The sequence below is a fragment of the Sceloporus occidentalis genome, unplaced genomic scaffold, assembly GCF_023333645.1.
Source record: "Sceloporus occidentalis isolate IW3139 unplaced genomic scaffold, rSceOcc1.0.p SCAF_7, whole genome shotgun sequence".
Classification (NCBI taxonomy): Eukaryota; Metazoa; Chordata; class Lepidosauria; order Squamata; family Phrynosomatidae; genus Sceloporus; species Sceloporus occidentalis.
The window spans coordinates 5,487,861-5,510,300 of record NW_028316987.1 but is presented as its reverse complement, the minus strand read 5'-3'; the positions used below and the strand labels follow the sequence as shown (position 1 = coordinate 5,510,300).

General features: G+C 39.7%; 1 protein-coding gene across 1 annotated transcript in view; it reads right to left on the bottom strand.

The window, feature by feature from the left end:
- LOC149309076 (src kinase-associated phosphoprotein 1-like) overlaps positions 1-21,978 on the bottom strand; it is a 107,670-nt gene extending 85,692 nt beyond the window's left edge. Inside the window, exons 1-4 of the mRNA XM_089532054.1 lie at positions 21,951-21,978; positions 4,168-4,245; positions 2,153-2,236; positions 167-291 (exon numbers count right to left, since the gene is read on the bottom strand). Coding sequence (XP_089388180.1) covers positions 167-291; positions 2,153-2,236; positions 4,168-4,245; positions 21,951-21,978 — 315 coding nt within the window. The remainder of the gene's footprint in view (positions 1-166; positions 292-2,152; positions 2,237-4,167; positions 4,246-21,950) is intronic.
- Between the last annotated feature and the right edge of the window lie 462 nt (positions 21,979-22,440).

Here is a 22,440-nt window from a genome sequence, read left to right as displayed (position 1 = left end):
TGGATGACTCTCTTCTCTAGAAGACATAAATATCCTTAAAGTTCATGAAGGGAGGATGCCAGCCTCTCCACCTCCTTAGAACAAAACAGAATTTCTTACTTTGAATCTAGGCTTTGTCTAGGCCATTATCAGCAGAAAGAACCCTTTCCATACTTGTCAAACCTACCTCATATGTGCGTTTACCAGGGCACGTCAACTCAAAGCAACAATTTCTCCTAGAGTCCTTGCGCAGGTGCAAAGCCAGCTGGGCACGGTAATTTTCAATGGCAAACATGCCTTTGGGTTGCTTGCCTGCACAACACAAATAATGATGATTCAGCACAAACATTCCCTGAATTTCAAGCTGTTATTTTAGTTTTGTGTTTGTAACTTCTTTAACACATGATTTGGCCTAGGATGGTGGGTCTTTTGTATCTGCTGAGGTTTGGTTCTAGGACCTTGTGTGGATACCAAAATCCATGGAAGCTCAAATCCCATTAAATACAATGGTGTTGTAAAATGTGTCACTTATATAAAATGGCAAGATTAAGGTTTGCTTTTTGAACCATGAATGGTTGAATCTGTGGATACAAAACGGTCAACTGTACATATTTCCTATAAATTGGGGGTGGGGAGATTTAAACTGCAACATGATGGCAAGAGAGAAGAGTACGTATTCCCCTGAGCATTAAACACCCCATTCCTCTTCCCTCATCTTTGGTGGAGGTTTACTTGGTGAAAGCCCCACTGAGATGGCAGGGTACCTATCTCACAGGATGTGAGGAGAAAGTGAGGATGAAGAGCACTCTGTATTCTGCTTTGTACTCACTGGAGAAAAGGCAGTACAGAATATAATAAATAAATAAATATGGCAGGAACGTAAGAGATACATTCAAATACATCACTGGGATGGCGATCCAATGTGCTTCTTATGTCTGTGACACCAAAAGATCTAGTCAGGCTGTTGCTTTTATTAAGTTGGAGCATGACTACTTGGGATCAATATGGCTGTGTATACCTATACATGTGATAAACTACCACAGAGGATGGCAATAGTAAACTCCCTCTGAAAAACTTGCCAAGAAAACCCCATGGTTCACCATATGGTCGGAAACAACTAGAAGGGACACAACAACAAGAACAACAAAGGAAAATTTTGTTTAAATCAAATTATAAAGCTAATAATAAGCATCAACCCAAGCAGTTCCTGTTCTCTGTGTGTGTGCATGTGTGTGTGCACGAACGCACATGCACACACATGTGCTCACCTCCACTGTGAGTTAGCCAGCCTATTGAGATAATGTCCATGATCTTTTGAACTGTGATGAGAGATCCTTGTCACGACCAGCCTCCAGACTTTGAATACTCTGTCAGCTATTTCCTCCTGTATGTTTTTAACCTGCTCGGCATTCAATCTATCTGGGTGGGAGGCACAGTATATCCCTAGGCCATCTATCTAAGTATGCCAAATTCAGTTGGAAGTATTAGCTTCCTGTTTATATGCATCTGATGGAGCATAACTGAAAAATATTTATACATGCTGACACAAAGATTATATATGGTCACTTAGGGGAGGGTTAAAGCCAGTCTGACAACTAATGGGGGGAGGAATGGGCAGCACTTTATTTACACAGGGCCTTGTGTCCGTATTTTTCCTTTCCCTCATTCTTTACTGACAAGGGTGTTAGAATACAACCAGACTATGTTCTTCCTAAGGCCATATCTAAATGGCAGAGTCTCACACTGCCTGGTAGGCAATTTATCACTCAGCTGGAAGAGCCTATATGATACAATGCTTATAGAGTTGCATGTGGATCAGAGAGACCCAGATTCTAATCCATGACTGGCTGTGAAACTCATTGGGTAAATTTAGATATATAATTCTTCTAGTGTTGTTGTGATGACAAGGGACATTAAACCTGCTGTATCTCTCTCTGAGATCCTTGTAGGAAGGGTGGTATAAAAGCAAGAGTGGAAAGGAGTATCATCATATAAAGAAGGTACTGAATTGCACTGCATATAGAGCAAAAATGCCTGGTTCATCCTCTAATGTAAAGAACTGGAAACTCATGAATACTTGTGAGTTCATAACACTTTCTTTCAGTTTCTTTCCCTTCAGTGCAATCAGATAAGGATATGAAAGGGCTGTGGGTGTGTCATGAGCACCACATACTTTTTTCATTCGCATAGTAGTAAAAGGCCATATTGTTGAGAACACACCATCGCTTCTGCCACTCAGAACCAAAGATTTTAGGGTCTGCGAACAAGAAAGGAGAAGGAGGTTAAATAAGGTCAGAGGAAAAGGATGGGAAACAGGAAATTATTCTCCTTCTCCAAAAGAGTTCCCAAGGGCTATGTCAATCAGAGACTGTTGTTGTTGTTATCATCAATCCCTGCCACTAAAAATGAATGCTACTACTGCTAGTAGGCATTTTGTTCAAGCCAATACCGTGCACAGTTCCGCACAGAAAACAAAAGGGAAACACATGTTTTTTTCTGTTTACTATAAATTGTAAGGAATTTGATAGGAACTGAATGCAAGTTTTTATGGGGAAATTTGCACCCACCCATGTCCATGTTTACCATTTGTCAGTTGTGCCTTTCCAACACTTATATTTCCCCTCCCCACTAGCAGTTATTACACACTGCCACCTTCCTAAACTGTTACTTTCCATAGACAGCAGTGCTATCTGGCCAATTAACTGTTTAGAAGACCATACAGTTGGCTCTCCATATCCACATATTCTTTATCGCCAGATTTAAGCACCCATGACACAAACATATTTTTAAAATATACAAAGTCCAAAAAGCAAAGCTTGATTTTGCCATTTTCTATAAAGGACACCATTTTATTATCCACTGTATTTCATCGGACTTGAACATCTATGGATTTTGATATCCACAGGGGGTCCTGGAACCAAACCCTAAAGAGCCCACTGCATTAGGTGTTTAGTTTTTCCCTCCAACAAGGCCAATCCCTTAGAGTTATGTGCCTAAATATTGAGCCAATGTTTACCTTCTAATGATGAATCACAAAACAAGACATGTTAAATGCAAAATGAAGAAAAACATGTCCTAGAACAAACAGAAATCTTTCACATATTTATTTATTTATTCAAGGATTTATATCCCACCTTTCTCCCACAATGGGATTTGTGTCCCATGGTCCAAGTGGGCTGGGACACTTTATTCTGGAATAGCAGGATGAAGCAACTCCCCTATCCAAAATACAGTCTGATCCTGGATTTACAGCAGCTTAAAAACTAAGTTTTCTTTGACATAGGCTTTCATGGATGTTACCCTACAAAAGGTATATACCAAATAAAATTTAAGGCACCATCTCTTTGTTGTTTTCACTGCAACAAACTCAACCAACTACAATGGGTCCTTCTTATCCACTATGGTTTGGTTCCAGGACCCTCTGTGCATATTCAAGTTCCATTGTATACAGTGGAGTAGTAAACTGTTGTCCCTTGTATAAAATGTCAAAATCAAGGTTTCCTTTTTGGATTTTTAAAAATATATATTTTAAGGCCATGGATGGTTGAATCCATGGATGCAGAATCTGTGGATATGGAGGACTGATTGTGCTCCCCTCAAACATCTTTCAACAATACCGCTATTGTTACCCCACCCCAAACCTCTCCTTTTGTTGGAGGAAGTAACTTGTGATACTGAAGGAGTTCTCCTTTCAGAACATTCTAGAAGACTCTCCAATTATTTCTTAGCCACTGGCTTCCAAGAAGACACACCTTTGTGCTGTGCAAAGAATGTAAATTTGCTTTAAAAAGGCATGGCCAGAGCTGCATCGACTATTTTAATATACACAAAACCACATTTTGTAGCTAATGTGTTTTGCACCAGTATTTTGTGCATGGATACTTCACACTGCATCCAAATTGTTTCATAACAAGATCCCCACAGTCACTGTCCAGAGGTCTTTCAGTTTGCCACAAAGAAAGGAGGACTGTGAACTGAGAGTGAATGTGGGCCAAACACTGTCTCTCAGCTTAACCGATCTCAAAGGGTGATGGTGAAGTGAAAATGGGCAGGAATACAATGGGTATTGCCTTTAACTTCTTGGAGGAAAGGTGGGGTGGAAACATGCCAAGTTAAATATATACTTAAATACATACATGCACACAAACATAAATCAACAGAAGTTACTGTGGTTTGATGGATTTTTACCTCTGGATCTCTTCTCCAAGTATCCTTGTTTTAGAATGATTACTTGATCTTGAGTATACTTCTGTGAGTTGATCTCAGCTTTGGAAAAAACCAAAAGAACAATTCTGAATTTAAAATGGAAAATTAAACTTTCTAGTTTGGGAAATGCAGTATTTATCTACAAAAAGCAAGGAAATCCAGTGAAGTACAAGCCACCTTACAATCTCAACTATGACCAAATTCACATTTTCTTGAACCAGTGTGGCATAGTAAATTAAATGTTGGACTGTGGAGACCAGGGTTCAATGCCCCACTCAGCCATGAAACCAACTGGGCAAGTCACATGGTCTCAGCTTCTGGGGAAGGCAATGACAAACCTCCTCTGAACAAATCTTGCCAAGAAAACACCATGATAGGTTTTCCTTAGAATCGCCATAAGTCGGATATGACTTGGAGGCACATTACAACAACAAGGTTTCAGAATCTAAATGCTGAAGGCTGACAATCAGCTTCCATACACCTGGGTTCCATTAACAAGCTGGTAAGAGAAGTATGGGCCATTCAAGTGGATCATCCCATGAGCTCTTACCATGCCAGTGCCACATCTCTTTTGGAAGCCAGTCTAAGTATGATACTGAATTTCAGTTCTGGCATAGCATGATGATCTACCAATTCCATTTTAATTGGAACACATCTGTGCATGTGTAAAGTCCCAGCTGAAAGTTGAAGCTGTTTGGAATCCATTTTGGACTATGACAGGTTGTCACTGTGAGATGACTAACTGTACAATATTATGCAAGTGTATTTAGAAATAAATCACACGGAGCTCAATGTGGTTGTAATGAAAAATCAGACCCATCTCTTCTCCGAATGACACTTCTTTGGCTGAAGAAGCTCCTCAGTCTTTATTGCCAAACCTCTCATTTAGTTACAATATTTTGTACCATACCACACAGACAAATGGAAAGGGAATCCCTTCACTTTATACTTCTCCATATTTTGTTTATTTGAAATTTGATTATGTGCAAAGTACTGCAGTAGGGACCCATAAGAAACCTCATACAGTCAAAATCTTATCTGATCAGATCCTTCTTTCCTTCTCCACAGGAAACACTATAAAAATAGTATTATTTAGGGAAGCAATTACTGTCTCCCTCTTCAGTGAGATGCTGTCTATCCTCTACAAGTTGATAAATATTTTAGATTTTCAGTTAAGTAAGTGTTAATTAGTCAATTTTTAATGCTTTGTTTTCTTTAAAAAAAGGAATGCCTCATTTATTTACTGTTCTCTGTCTTATATCTTTAATAAATGTACCTTTAATTAGAGCTGCTGTAAGTGCCTGGTGTATTATAACTCAGAATATGCAAGCCTAGTCACTCATCCATATGTTAAACTGGTAAAGAAGTTGCTAGGAAATCTCAGCCAGCTAGACTACAAGCTGAGTTCAGAAAAGTTTATTTTTGGACTACAAAACCCAAGCATTTCTAGCCACCACGGATAGTTTCCGGAGATTCTGGGAGTCCAAAAGCAACTTTTCCAAGTTGCCTCTCAACTTCTTGATATGGGTGCTTTCCTGCTCTTGAATGTCTCAAATACAACAAGGCTCATATCCTTTTCCAGCCAGAAGAAAGTTTTAAACAGAAGAAGGTGATGTTTAGCCAGGGTTCTGTAAACTGGCAAAGTTTCTAGCAAACATTCCTATGTGAGAGACAGGTGAGTGTGTCTATGCGTGCGTGCATGACAACAAGAGGACTTACTTCCAGTTGTGTGTATACAGGATCATAGCCTTTTATATGTGCTCAATGAAGACCTTATGCACATTAATAGAGATGTGTGTATGTACACTGAGCCCAATGTGTCACTGCTTCAATCTGTGTGTCCTCCAAATGCAATCCACATTCAAAGTCCGTGGGAAATACTTCAGAACTAGAAGTACAGCTTGGAAAAGTTACTTTTTTGGACTACGACTTCTTGAATACCCAGTAAAGCTATAGTCCAAAGATGTATTTTTTCCAAGGTTGCATTTGAAGGCTGCCAGAGATTTGTGGACTGATAGATGGATGTATTAATCAGATACAATTGACATGCGAATGTCACACTCTGGAAACTTCCAATCCCAGATGTTTGCCCATGGATTCTCAGAGGCAAAAAAAGAGAGACTTTTTGCAATACTTTTAAGAGGTGAAGTAATCCTAAGCATTTCAGATAATGGATACTCAACTTTTGGTTTTGGATATATAATGAAGTGAGAACATTCTCACTTCTTATTACAGACCACTGCATACCATGGAAGCATTAAACACACATCTTGGCTCATCAAGCCTGGCCCTGAAAATCGATCCCTGGTCAGTCTCATCCAGAGATTTACATCCTCTCTCCCGACATTTACATAACCTTTTGCCTAGTCTGCTTATATATCTTGTTAATTAGGTGAAAGCTCTGTGTGTAGAGTCAATTAATTCTTCCAGTTCCTCAGCTTGAAAACTGGAAAAGCAGAGGCCCCAACCTAGAGGTCTATGGTGATAACATCAAGTCCTGACCAGAATATTCCGCTGCTCCAAATGGAGATGTATCTCACAAAGGATCGATCCCAACGTTGCAAAGATTCCTGGGACTTGACTCTTCAGTCAAGTCCAATTTACTCATTCACATCACATTTTTTGTGGCATTACAAGCCCATGTATGTTGCTTAAATGGCACCCACAACCTACTGCATCCACTAAATATAATCAGATCATCTGTGAACAACAGAAAATTGTTTCTGCATGGAAGACCGAGCTTTATATATGATGTAGAAGATAACACATTATTGTTTACATGATCATTTATCCCAGAGAAGAAGACATGTTACTGAGAAACCTTAATATGACCAGGGTGTCACAACTGTGGAAGTTATTCAAACCAGAACCTAGAAGAGTTATTTTTGGACTACAGCTCCACAAATCCCACCGCCAGTGGCCATGCTGGCTGTAAGGTTTTGGAAACTGATCCCTAAAACTATATTTTCCAAGCTTTGGTTCTAACAGCATAGTCAAAGCTACAAACAGCCCTTGCATGTAGAAAGCTACCATACCAGGAAGAAAGATTTAGTATAGACTTCTTCTTAGATTAATTTATGACAGGTAGCAAGCATTTAATATGGGAAAGGATTCAAGGAGAGTCACATACATCATACATCTGTACCCTTAAGTGGAACAATCTAGAATTTTACTTCCTCTGCCAAGTGACTGTGTATTTTGTATACATTTACCTTGGCTTCAGTTTATTTTCTCTAATCTGTTCTCAGAACATCAGTAAATTCGAATTTAACTGTCCTACACTCATCTATTCTCTTCACTTAAAGGCTAGTTTCTAATGCCAAACTGGACTTGTCACTTCATTTCCATACACAGAGACTAGTTTCCAGTGCCTTTGTTCACAACCAACCAACATTAAAACCAGACTTGCCACTTCATTTCCATACGCAAAGGATTTGAAACTTGAATTGACATTCTCACACTGTTGGTGTATATAGGGCTGTCCCTGGCTTTCCACTCAGCCAAATGCATCTGAGGAAGTAGACTTAAAACCACAAAAGTTCATGCTTCCAACTTCTTTCTTTCAGTTAGTCTCAAAGGTGCTACAAGATTTCTGTACATACTGATTTCAGTATTGTTATGACACCACCATGAATGTTCCTGTAAACTGGTACTATAAGAACCAAAGAACCATGGCAGCAGGAGGGTTGTTCGATCCAGATATGCTGTGCTCATGTGATCAATTTATTGTGGAACAGGAGTCACACCATATAATTGCAATTTACTCCAAATAATTGTATGGAAAACTAGAACATAAACATTAGAGGAGGACAACTGAAAATAGTGTTAAAGCTCCCCACTCTATAGAAAGAGTTCAACAATTTCCATGCAGGCCAACGAGGAGGTGGGAGAGACACATACTAGCTTTGAACACTAAAAGGGCCATGATTGTCTGATGGCTTCCTGCAAAGCAAACTATTCCCCCCTCTTTCATCTCTCTATTCCAGTCTTCCCTTTCATCACCATTCTTTCTTCTTCCATTCCATTCTCATGTTTCTAAAATGCACAAGGCATCAGGAAGCTTAGACCAAGCCAGCTATGTTATGCATATCTTCCAGTTCTAATCTTTCTTTTTCTGACTTGTTGCATTTGACAGGAAGACAATCATCCCAATTCCTAATGGGTTCTAACCACTTTAAACATTTAAATGTATGAATACATTCAGTGTTAATCAGGCAATCTATGGAGTTCAACCACATTTGGGGAATGGTTTATTTAATGAATTAATAATTTAGCAAATTAGCAGTTTCCCCAAGTCTGAAAATACACCACAACAAAAAGATAGACTTAAGATGCAGAACAGAACTCAGCTGAAACTCATGCTATGAGTTTGACTGAGACACCATCACAATCAAATCCTTTCCAACAACACACCCGAAATACACAGTTCATTCTGTGACTACTACTGTTTGAGAAAGAGCTGGAGAAACTGCAACATATAACTTCATTGACCTCTGCAAACACTGTGTCTGGAGCTTGCTGTGAAATTGGAAGCTTAAGCTGTCAATTACCAAACTATACACCAGTTTAACCCTTCCTCATTCTACCTCCATGGTGTTTTCTTTATATGGCAATGCAGGAGACATAATGTCTGGGCATTTCCCTCTTATTTTTAAACTTTTTTAAAGTCAGAAGCTCTAAAGTACTCCAGATCAGACTGAGTGACATACTGTACTCTGGAACTGAACTAGCCAGACCTAAATTGATCAGCAGGACTGGTCTGAGTCATAGCAATTAGTTCAATAATTAACTTAGGAGTAGAAAACTGCTTTTAAAATAATTGACATCAAAAGGGAAATGTGTTGTTGTTGTATGCCTTCATATAATTTCTGACTTATGGCAACCCTAAGGCAAACCTATCATGGGGTTTTCTTGGCAAGATTTATTCAGAGGGGGTTTGCCTTTGGCTTCCTCTGGAGCTGAGAGGGTCACCCAGTGGGGTTTCCATGGCCAAGCAGGCTTCAAACCTTGGTTTCAAGATAGTCACATGCTCAAACCATTACACCATGCTTGCTCCTCAGGAGGGAAATTTCCAAGAGAGGAATTGTGGCTTTTAAAATTTTGTTCAAGTGAGACAAATGCTGCCACCTGAATATTAAGAAGGGTGAAATTCAACATGTAAGGAAGTGATCATGAGATAGCACAAAGGAGTTAAGGTTTAGTAAGAACATTAGTGTTTGATGAACAGAAGGACCAAAGAGGAGAACAGAGAGAAAGCAATGAAGATTGATAAGAAGGGCAAGATCAGGAAAAGGCTTAAAGGTTAACACAAGTTTAAATTTAATGCAAACCATCGAGGAAAACAGTGAAGGGAAACCTATAGAGGTGTATGTGTAATTAATATGTGAAGAAAGAATTATTAAATGAGTAGAATTGCTGAGAAGCATTTTAAAGGTAAAGCCAGGATGGACTATGTGTAAAATGCTACAACAAACAACATGTGGAAGGCTGAATAAAGGTAGAGTAGAGCTAATAGCATAGTAGAGATAATATTGTTTAAAAATAAAGGTTTTAGAAACTTTGAGACAGAAAGAACCTACAAACATGAGCCAGAGCAGTAATGAGAAACGAAAGAAAGAAAGAAAGAAAGAAAGAAAGAAAGAAAGAAAGAAAGTGATGACACTGAACCTCTTACATTCCCAAGACTGAATGTGTTGCTATTAAGTGAGAAAAAGTAAAAGGGAGCATTTAGAGATTAAAATTTTTGATAGGAGTGAAACCAAAAAATAACAGTACTACTAAATCCAAAAGAACAAAGAGAATAAAGATGTAAAGATTTATCAACTGTATAAAAGGAAGAAAAAAATCAGGAAAATAAATAATCATTTGCAACTTAACATACAAAAGATCATTACAGATTTTATATGGAGTGGTCTCAGTAGAATGTTGAGCTCAAAATTAGGCTGAAAAGTGTCAAACAGGAGAAGAGTGGAACTGATGTACTGAGAATACATAAACTCTTTTGAAAATGAAGAGAAAGAAGGTACAGTAATTGTAAAAGAAATGGAGCTCCAAATAATAGTGTGAGTTATTTTCTACAAGAACTGGAAAGAATAACATGTGTAAAGCAAGTAGGGACAACAGTGGAAGAAAGACGTTACAGAATATTAGTTGGCCATGGTAGCTGAACATTCTGGTAGTTGTCCAAAAATGTGATTTTTCCCAGCTTCTAATCTTGGGTCATACGTTTTTGAAAGAAATGTTTTCTCTGGTAGTTTCATGACAAATAAGGAAATGCCACAGAAACCTTCTACCTACCCATTTATCCCTTGCTAGCTGTGACAATGAAGGAAACATATTCTGCTTCCAAAATCAGTCAGGAAAATAGTGATCTGGGGGGAAAAAACCTGGTTTTCTCTTCATAGCCACCCCCTCCAAATCCCAGAAGGTAAAGAATTCCACCCTCTGGACCATTAGGCTGTGAGTATGGCAGATGTCTATGGAAGCCTTGGTAATGTTCCAAGTAGTAGTAAATTTATCTCAAAGTCATTCTTCTGCTATCTAAAAGTGCTTCTGATCTTCTCCCCAGTGGCCATGTTCACAGCTTTTTAAGTACGGAGCCCATACCAGAAGGGATTCCTTCTTGTTTTACCATGCAGCTCTCTCTTAACATGCCAATTCATCCATGTTGTCAAATTTTCCTCCTCTACTTGTCTCTTCCTTCACAGAACTATTTTCATTTTAGAGTTTTATGACTCTGCAAAACTCTGGGGGTGGACATAAATCTTTGCAAATGTGTCTCAAGGTGAGCATGAGGCGCAACTGCAGCAACCAAACATAAGAGTTCATTTGTGCAAATTCCTCCCCCCCACACCTCACACTGTGTATGTATATGTGCCTTTTGGCTGCCTGTCGACTTATGGCGACCTCATGAATTTAATATGGTTTTCTTAGGCAAGAAATCCTCAGAGGTGGTTTTGCCAGTTTCTTCCTCTGCAATGTAGCCTACTGCCCCTGGTATTCATTGGCAGTCTCCCATCCAAGGACTAACTAGAGCTAACTCTTCTTATTAGGGGAGAATTGGAGTTTTTCTTCTCTTCTTCCTCAGTTTAGGAAACCCCATCTTTTAAACGTATTTTAAGGAATGGAACTTTCCCCAGACATTCAAGCAACTGTTCAGGCGCATGAGCAAGCACTAGAGTATACCAGGAAAAAAGGGGGAAGAATCATTGAGCTTTCTCTTCCCCCAGGATGCCAGTCTTGAAAGTAAATAAAGGCACCAGATCCTGTCTGTTCATGGAAGCTAAGCAATGTTAGCTCTGGCTAGTATACTCATCATCTCAGAGGACCACAGAAACGATTAGTAAAAGTGGCACATCAATACTGACTTGTCCTTACCACACTAAATCTAGCTGCCATGCTCGCCTAGTAGAAGTAGTTGGAAAGAGGGATTGTATGCAACTGAAGGATGGTCCTTCCTTTCACTGGTAACCAAAGACTTGGAGAAGGATGAAAAGTAACGTCCAATGAGCAGCATACAGTTTTGGATGATGTTTGCACAGGCCATCGTAGGTTGCTGCTGAAGACACACTCCCAACTGGAACAGAAAGCCCTCCTGCTCCAAATGTAAGGTATAGCAAAAATTTGGACTGCTCTCCAAAACTGTGACCCCTTTTCAAATTGAGCTGCATAAATAAAGTATGTCTCTTTAGTGAAATCAATCCCTGCCTCCTTCCCTTGTGTTGAAAGCCTGCAAATCTAAATGTCATTTTGCAGCACACATTTATAATTAGCATCACAGACCTGGTACACAGGGAGAAATTTACCAGTATGAATATTAACATTAATGTGCCCAATGCCAGCTCGTCGATCCTGCTGGCAGGAGTGTAAAAAATGCTTGAGTGAAACTTTTATTTAGATGTTAAAAGATTCCAACGCTCAGCAGGGGTGACAGAGGCTGCCCCTGTGAGTTCCCATCACTGCTCGCGCTCGAATTGAATTACACCAGGGGGAAGGCGGGAAGCTGACAGTGAGCTGCTGCACTTATTTAATCTCATTTGCTATCAGAACATTGTCAGCATGGGGCTTCCCTTCGTCTCCATTCCTCACGAAATAAGTCTGCAGGAAAACAGTCTGGGCTGTTGCTCCTTTTGCAGAAGCCAAAAGCAAGAAGCTTACCCAAGCAGATCCTGGACACCACCTGGCTATCTAATCTGACCCAAGGTTGTGTTGTGTATGTAGGCATAAACCAACACCCCTCCGCATGCTCAAAGCCCTATGAAGTGGTTGTAGCTAGAATTCATTTCTGCTGAATTTTCTGTTTTGCCTCATCATCATGAAGACAGCAAGCTTAGTTTTGCCTGCCTTACAGGCACAACATGGACATAAAGAATTGCAAGTACAGTCAGCCCTCTGTATTGATGGATTTTGTATCCATGATTTCAACCATCCATGGCTTAAAATATGTATTTTTAAAAAATTCCCCAGACAAACCTCGATTTTGCCATTTTATGTATGAGACATTATTTTACTGTACATTGTATTAAATAGGACTTGAACAGCCACAAATTTTGGTATTCACAGGGGATCCTTGCATCAAATGCCATGGATACCAAGAGCCCTCTTATCAACCCTACATCCTCCCCAAAACAACAACAGTGAAAGCAACTCTGAAAGAACAAACAGCACAACTTGTAGCAGGAGTTGCTTTCTCACCACTGTTATTAAGTAATGATGATGGGAAATTACCCTTTAAATTTACTTTTAAAAAGTAACTTTCCAGGCTCTGCTCACTCGATTGTTGTTCTAGATTTTCTAAAAAGGGATTTTCTTAGCAAGATTATATTCAGAGTGGATTTGCCTTGTCTTCCAGAGGCTGAGAGAGTGTGAATAGCCAAAGTCACCCAGTGATCCGAGAGGGGATTCAAACCCTGGTCTCCAACTTTAAATCTTTACACCACCCTGTTTTTCCTAGTGGGGATTTTTTGTTACTGTTGTTTTGTGTATTCAGGTTGTTTGTGATTTATGGCAAGCCTCAGAGGGCACCACCTCACACCCTCATGTCCTCCAAGTCCCAGGGACTGAGAGGGCACCACCTCACACACACCCATGTCCTCCAAGTCTTGTGATGCCGTTGCCAGGCAGGGCTCCGAAGGCAGCTCCATCCTCCTACCTGTGACCCAAAGAGGTCAAACCTATTTTAATTTTGACCCCTGCCTACTGCTAAGTTGTGCAGGTCTGCCTTATATAGACAGGAGACTTGCACATAATTCAGAATTTACTGTATTATATTAATCCCATGTGGATAAAGTTTTCCTTCCTATAGAATTTAGTACAATATGTCTTGGAATTATTCTGATTACAGTTACAATTCAATTGTCATGTGCAAGCCCTATTAAAATTAATAAGGGCTATGTAGAACATTACTATCATTTTAGTGACTCAAGAAAATGAACAAGATTGCACCCCACAGCTGTTTTTTTAAAAGGGAAGTAAATACCCTTCTTGATCCCCAATTATCTTTATAACATTGGGGTCAGGTAAGCCGCTGCAGCTGTGAAGGAACTTTGTAGAAATCTTTCCTACTTTCTATGTATTTTAATCTGACAGTTGGGTTCCTTTGCCAGATAGTCTTCTGTTTACAGGAACTGATCTTAAAATGAATCAGTGCAGAGCTTGGAAGTAATTGGTTGCAAATAACTAACTAGTTGCAAATAGGTCTCCCCTGCCCTCCAACTAGGGAAACATAATGCCTTCTGAGTTGCAACAACTCAGAAACAACCCATAAACCAACTTTTTACATTTTTTGTTACGGCCATCATCTCATTAAATACTAGTGGAGAAATATCACATGCTTTGTATCCAGGGCTGCATTGCTGTCTCAGGCTCTGTAGTGTATTTTGTAGTGACAAGATGGACAGAAGGGGCGTGTTTTGTACAACAGACAAGTGGCTCATCACATTCAGCTGTTTTAAAAGTAATTAAGGCCCGGTAACTAAGCCTGTGGGCAGAGTCACAGCGGAGCGTCCGCATGCTGGACACTGTCACCCCCGCTCCCTCATGCCATGACACTGTGCACCATTCTAAACAAAAAAATGATTTTAAAGCATTGTAACTACAATCCTAATTAACCACTTTTTTGCACCCTTAAACTATATCGTAACTATCTTTCCAAGTGCTGAGGCAGACAGGTGTACAAATACCAGCAGAGCATGAAGATATGTGTCCTTTATGTCTAGAAAAAGGGAACGTGGATCACATGAAACTTTTAGGAAGCATTTCTAGCCAGTGCTGTTTGCTGGACATCCAGATGGAATGTGTGGCAGCCTATAAGAGTCCTTCCCTTGGACATTTTACATCCAGGATAGGCATTTTTCAAACCTGGAAATAAACCAGGCCAGAAGACTTTTTTGGGGCAGGAGGGAGTTGTTTTCAAGAAAATGTAATTGAAAAATTGGGAGCAGTGTAGCCCTCCAAATTCCCCTGATAGTCCCATAATCCCTGGTAGTTTTGCTCCCTTGCTATATAAAGTAGACGCGATGCAAGTTGAAAGCACAGTGTGAATGGGGCAAGTCTCAGAGTCCTATCACGGGAAAACACAATTAAAAGAACTGATTACTGATTAAGAAAAGAGTTCCCTGATCTTGTCAAGTCAGACACTCTTCTACTTTGCAGGGTGGTGATCTGATTTATAGCACACAGCTGGTACCATTCAGAAATATCACTATTCACTGTACTCCCTTCACTCCAACTCCAGATCATCTTTCAGTAAGCTGCATAACAACAGTTCATCCCAACAGAGTTACCTAAAGGATTACACTGTTTGCCTCCTTTCACTACAAAACTGTTGATTCATTGTTATCCTTTTCTTTCCTTTTCACCAGCTACTGATCCGTAAGAGGCCTCATCCTTTTATCTGATAACATTAAATTTTCCTAAGAGCATCTGATGACAACTTTATCAAAAGCTCTTTGAAAGTAAGTCCAAGCTTATAATGTCTTTCAGATCACACGTTTTTAAAAAGGAGAGTGAAATGTAAAACTGGTGAATTAACATTCACTGACTGGTTCAGTTCTATTACTTATGGCTTGAACTGGGATAAAAATTAATATTTGCATAAATTGGAATATATCACTGAATTCTAAAGTTAGGATTGTCCAGGCCACAGTTTTCCCCATTTCTTTCTATGGCTGTGAATGCTGAACAGTGAAAAAAATTAATAGGAAAAAAATTAACTCATTTGAGATGTGGTGCTGGAGAAGAAATCTGTGAATACCATGGACTGCTAAAAAGACAAATTGATGAGTCCTAGAACAAATCAGACGTAAATTCTCCATAGAAGTAAAGATGGCTACACTGAGGTTGTCATACTTTGGCCATATCATGAGAAGACCTGACTCACTAGAAAAGAAAATGTTTGGTAAAGTAGAACGCCATCGGCATTTGAAGCTCAACATGTCCAAGACAGAGCTTGTTGTCTTTCCACCTAAATGCACCCTTCAATACTCCTCTTCTGTTTCTGTTGACTTCTCTATTCAACCGGTCCAGGAAGCCCGCAGTCTTGGTTTCATTTCTGATTCTTCTCTGTCATGTATCCCCCAGATTCAGGCCATAGCCAAGGCCTATCGATTCTTTCTCTACAATATTGCTAAAATCCATCCATTTCTCTCGGCCTCTACTGCCAAGACTCTGGTCCAAGCTCTGGTCGTCTCATGACTAAATTATTGTAACCTCCTTCTGGCAGGGCTTCTTCTCTCTCACCTCCGTCCTTTAATTTCTGTCCAACATTCAGCTGCACTCATTATTACATCTGCTGGCCACTTTGGCCATGTTTCTCCTCTATTATCATCCCTTCACTGGCTCCCTTTCCCCTTCCGTATTCAGTATAAGCTTCTGCCGTTGACTTTTAAAGCCCTGCATGGGCTGCCCCCCCCCCCTTATTTATCTGAACTTCGTTCTCTTCACATTCCCACTCGTGCCCTCTGTTCTGGTAGTCAAGGTCTGCTGTCCCAGCCCAGGCTCTCCACTGCCTCCTCCCAGATTCATTCCTTCTCACTTGCTGCCCCTCACTCCTGGAACCTTTTTCCTCCACGAGCCGCACGGGTCATCACTTATTTAACCAATTTCGAAACTGAGTTGAAGACTATATTGTTCAGGGAAGCACTCTCAGGTATTGTGGGATAGTTTATCTGATTGTTATCTGATATTTGATGTTTTTAATTTGTTGCCTGCTTATTTTATCTAATTCTATCTTGTATTATTATCTATTGTTTTATATGTATTTTGTAGAATGTACGCCATTGGCAGGTTTCATTTTTATCGATGTTATTGTTTGCATGTACAGCGCTGTGTAAATCTACAGTGCTATATAAATTAATAATAATAATAATAATAATAATAATAATAATGTGATAGAAAAAGAAGAAACTCAAACTCCAGATGGATAGACTCAATCAAGGAAGCTATGTCCCTATAACTGCAAGACCTGACAAGGGCAGTTGATGATAGCGGGACTTGTAGGTCTCTTATTCATAGAGTTGCCATAAATCAAAGTCAACTTCACAGGAATAAACAACACCAATCCACTGCAAAATCATGATAAACTGAAGGCCTATTGATTTCCAGGGGTGACTGCTGCCTTCCATGTCAGTGTTAGCTTAATTGTTAAATGAACTAACCATGTTGCTGAAACCTATGCCCAGAATAAGTTTAGCACCTTGGATAGTTCCTTCAACATTCATATTAGAACTTGAATGGATTCACTACTTCAGGAAACAGCAGCCATCACTGTTGATTTCAATGGGTCTGCTCTACGGACAGTGAAATCTGAGTGCAACCTACTACTATTCTAGTAATCCAATAACCAAGTAGGTTGTAGAGCTGTTACTTTAATCAAAATGTAACCAACATCTTTACAGCTTATTACTTTGTCAACCAGTTCAAAAAAGGTTTGCTGTCTGTCTTTAGCATTATCCCCACCTGTATGCCCTGCCAAAAAAAAAAAAGCCGTTGCAGGTGATATGTACTATTTACGATTGTAACTTCAGAACCTTGAGATTATGGACAGGAAAGGACAAGATAAGGAAATATTTCAAAGGAAAAAATAGGAAGCAGCATGCGAGAAATGTAATACAATTGTCAGCATACGGATCATCTTAAATTGATCCTCCATAAAGTTAATTTTATTGCATCGGAGTAAATAAGAAAGTGTGTGAGAAGGGATCAGGCAGAAATATTTTATGTGGACATTTTTGTAAGAAGCTAGTAAGCAGAAATTCAGAAAGTGTGGGCACTGTCAGGAAGGTAACTACATTGAGTCAATGCTAGGGTGACAATCAATGATTGTAAATCATATGGAAAAGACTTGTTCAAGTGATGGATTTATTATCAGAATGTAGTCTATTGCATTCCTAAAGGCATGTTCAAACTGAGCTTTTCTATCTTATTTTTAAAATGTGTACATACATCATTATCAGTCCATTAAAGGGCCTTCAAAACATTTTTTATTTCTAAAAATATACAATTATGTCCCCTATGTTATGTGAATTAAAGCATCTGATTGGAATATGTCACAGATTATGCATGTACAGGCTGTACTATTTGTTTGGTAACCCATTCAGCAGTACAGAGAAGTTGCAGAGCTAAGCAGGTAATACAATCTACAATATTTCCCAGTATCACATGCATAAATGGGTTTAATGGTCAGGGGTTCTTATGTTATGAGGGCTATGGATCCACACTAAATCTTTGGAGTGGGAGCTCAAGAGGTGCTCAGGAAGCTACAATGCTAGAAGGAAAAGGAGAGCTAGGTGTGGATGGCCTCTGGCTCTTTTCATCTTCTTGCGGCACTAACTTCTACAATGTCTTCCTGGGTTTGTATCCACTAGTGAAGCTGCAGCTACAAATCACTTCAATTCTGTGTATATACACACAAAAATAGCTGCTTAAATCTAAGCATTGCCCCTAAGTGTTAAAAATGTATATGAGATTTTGTATGGATTTAATATGAATCGGTACAGTCTGTGTGTGAGGAAGAGAGGGACAGACAGAGAGACAGGCAGGCAGAGACAGAGAATTTAAATCCCATCTTTCTTCCAAAGTATTCAGTCCAGCAAGTATCATGCTCACTAACTTCTACAATGTCTTCCTGGGTTTGTATCCACTAGTGAAGCTGCAACTACAAATCACTTCAATTCTGTGTATATACACACAAAAATAGCTGCTTAAATCTAAACATTTGTTGTAGTCACTTACATATTATCCAAAAAGAGAACAACAGTAGGCAACAATTTCCATAAAATTTGCCTATGGTACCTTGTATGTATACATGCAAATCTAGAAATAATTACTATAGTTTAAAGAGAAATAAGAGACATCTCCCCATACTGGATGGGGATGGTTATGACTAGGTGGCCTGTGTTTGCTGTCCAGATGCTAACAGTTGATGGGCAACTTTAAGGGCCCTCCTACGGTCCTTTATCTTTAAAACCAAATTGGACCAGACAGATCCTGGACATTTCAAACAGAGGACAGTGCTCTGTACACATGGTCATCCTAGACAGATTAGTCTGGTGGCGGGGGGACTATATGTGATGGTAATAAGTAAACTAGCCAAGAGCAGTGATATGGAGGGAATTCTCTAATTTAAAAGATAGAAGCAACAGGCAGATGGGATGCTAAACCCTTCTCCCACCACCACACTTCCCCTGAAATCTCTTGCCTGTCCCTCCTGTTCTCATCTTTCAGTTGGATTTATTTCTAGTCTCAGAAGATGGCTAGAAAATCAACACCTGAGGAGGTTGTGAGGAAGAGCAGTAGTTGTACAGCACGTAACCCTCCTCTTCTGTTTGAAATGTCTGTTATTTTACTGCTCTTTGGTTAGTCACCTGTGGCCTCAGGTGAAGGACAAGATGGTGTTCACTCTCTCTCTCATACACAGATGCCAACTGGACTGGCAGTTGAAACTTAGTTCAACACTTGTGATGGGATAATGTTCTCCACCACACCTCAGACAGGACCTCAGGAGAGGTTGTGGGGAATATACAGTCCTGGCTTCCAACAAAAGGAGTCAGCCTGGGAGTTCAGCAGAAACAGCTACAAGGCTGCCATTACTGCTCCCCATCATCTGCTGCCTAAGACCCTAACAGTAGGGCCAGCCTTGTCTGCTATTACAGAAATGATTTTGACATCATTGTGTGTACTTCTGATCTCGGGCACAATTACTTACTTGCCCTATGAATTTTATGCCTGAGGCCTGAATTGTGTTTACCATATCCAAGTGTAATAAACACAACTTGTTCCACTGATGCATTAAGTTTCCATCTTGGTGAGCCAGTTCACCAGCGTTACCATGACTGTTCAGATCTATCCTATTCAGGAAGGCTTTGAGTGACTGGAAAGAGAGAGGCTGGCTTCCACTGCAGTTTTAGTATTTTATGAAGTTAGTTGGATCGTTTATTGCTTTAATTGTTACTGTTAATTTTTACTGTGGTTTTATTATTTTGTCTGCATTGCCATATACTGTTATCAGCTCTGTGAGTCCATTTGGGCTGGTAATGTGGCAAATAAATTTTGCTGTTAAGTAAATAAATTCATTCTTTAATTCCACAGCACTGCAAAAATTTATGAGGAATGTGTTGGGTGGGAAGCTGTATTGCCTGTCATCACTATTCATGTCACAGGGAAATCTAACTGGAGTCTCTGCTCAGTTACAACCACATGGCAATAACAGCAATAGCTGCTTTATTTGAGGAAAATGGATACTCCCCTCCCCATATTGTACCTTGAATATTAAGGCATCTACAACAGAAGTGCTGTCCCTCAGGGAAAACATCTGGATTCTATACAACAATTAAGAACTGTATAATTCATAAGCCTCTCTCTCCATGCTCGATAGAAAGGCCTTTAGATTAGGATGATGCCTTCCTAGAAAAAAATGACCAAATACACTTACCCTCTGTATCCACAGATTCAACCATCCTTGCCTTGAAAATATTTCTCTCCCCCCAACAAAAAAAATCCAACAAGCAAACCTCGGCTTTGCCATTTTATAAAAAGGACACCATTTTACTACACCATGGTATATAATGCAAATTAAGCATCTATGGATTTTGGCATCCATGATGGATACTGGAACCAAGCTCCAGTAGATACCAAGGGCCCAGAGTATTAATAAAGGAGAGATTTAGTAGTAATGGGAAACCACCATGATATTACATTCTCTGCCAAGAATGCAAGGTCCAATAAATTCTTTGCTCGCCTTTCAGACAAGTTTATTGTCTACAAAGTAGAGGAGGAAACAAGGGAACTTTTGTGTTGGATATGATCCTAACCAATACAGATAAACTAATCAACCGGATGGAAGGAGTAGTAACCTTGGGTGGAAATAGCCATATTGGGATTTGTTATATAGAGGAAAGAAGCCAAATGTGAATAGGCACACACTCTGGACTTCAAAGAAGATGAGACCAGTGTTCAAATCCCTGCTCAGCCATGACAATCCACTGGATCATCCTGGACAAGTTGCACTCTCTCAACCTTAAAGACAGTGGCCAACTTCTTCTGATAAACATGGAGAAAATCATAGGATGGGATCTTCATAAGTCAGAGTCAACCTGAAGGCACAAAACAACAACAATCAATCAATCAAAAGAATCATGGAGAAAGTTGGGACTTTGTTAGCTTGATTACTCAAGCCTTCCTGGAAGTAGAGAAGTAGATGTCTTAAATTCAGAACCATTCAGTCCAAGCTGATGAAAGCTGGAGTTTGACAGTGATTCTCTGGCCACATGATAGATCGCCTCCAACTATATTATAGTCTGGCTGGGGGACTGAAAGTTGCAAAAAGTAGCACATCCAAGCTGTGGTTACCATCTGCCCTCGGGCTTGAGTGACATCAGCCTGTGAAGGTATTTCCATTGTGAGAGATTCTGTACTATTCTTGGATTCTATTCTTGGATTCTATTCTATTCTTGGATTTTCCTAAATTAATGTGAGAAGCTCAAAATATAAGAAGAATGTGAGAATCAAACCAAATAATATTGACTAATTTATAACCAGACATGCTGCATTTTAAAAGTTCTACCATTTCCTCTCATTTCTTAGAAATTTAGTTGCACATATAAATTTTAAACGACATAAATTTGAAATACAACATTGGATGGGGACATTCCAAAAGAAGGTGGCATGTTGTATCTGAGTCTGACCATTTCCACCAATTCACTATGTTGTGAACTGCAAAGCCAACATATCAATATCTATTTGCACAGCTCACTAGCTAAAGCCACATACTTCCAACTAAAAGGAAAGGAATGGGGGGGGGGGGGATAGAAAGGAAAAACAAGTTTTGGCAGCAACAACAGTTGTGAAGTTGCTATAGAAATAGGAGATTCAGCAAAGGCAGAATGACTCCAACTTAAAGTTCTGCTCTATTTTGTTTGGGTGATTGGCATGTCTGCCTGTACCACTAAAAAGTTTTAACACTACAATTCTGGGGTGTGGGGGAAGAGATCAAAATCTTTTTCAATGATGTATATACCTCATTCTCTTGTTTCTCTCCCCCCCCCCCCCCCAAACATAACATTATGTCAGCTGCTCAGCCCTGCTTCACTATTGGGACAACTTGATTTACCATGTTAAAAGGCAAGCCCTATAGCACCTCATAATGAAAACATTAAAGTTAATGCGTCATAAGTGAAGAATTTATTACCATTAACTACTATAAACAGTTATAAAACACCCGTCCTTTCCTGTCCAGAAGACGCAGGACTGTATTAAGCTCAACTTACTTTGCTCAATCTTCACTAGACCGGTCATGTGTGCTCTCAAACTGGTCACCATTTATTGTTAAAGCAGACTACCTCATTTTCCAGGGGAGTGAGGAAAGCTTAAAGCACCTCCCTGCTGCCTCCCCTGTTCTCCATTCATTTTGTTCCTCAGGCCGCTTGGAGCAGACAGATGGGAGAGAAAAGTTCAGGTGACACGTGTCTCGATGGGCTTATTTAAGCATTGCTGAAATATATGCTCAACAAAAGCGGCTTTTCCTTGGCTTGCAAGCCATTACTCAGAGAAGGTTGATGTATAAGTAATAACATATGGGCAAGCTGTGTGGTGACACCGCCAACACACTAGCTCACTTCAGGATGTCTTTTGGCTGAGTATTTGCTGCCAGCACCTTCAGACTCCACGAGTTGCCTTAGATATATGGAAGATCCAAGAAATAGAAGACCTTTCTCTCAAATCTTTTGGTTCTCACCCCTTTCTTTTGCCACCACATTG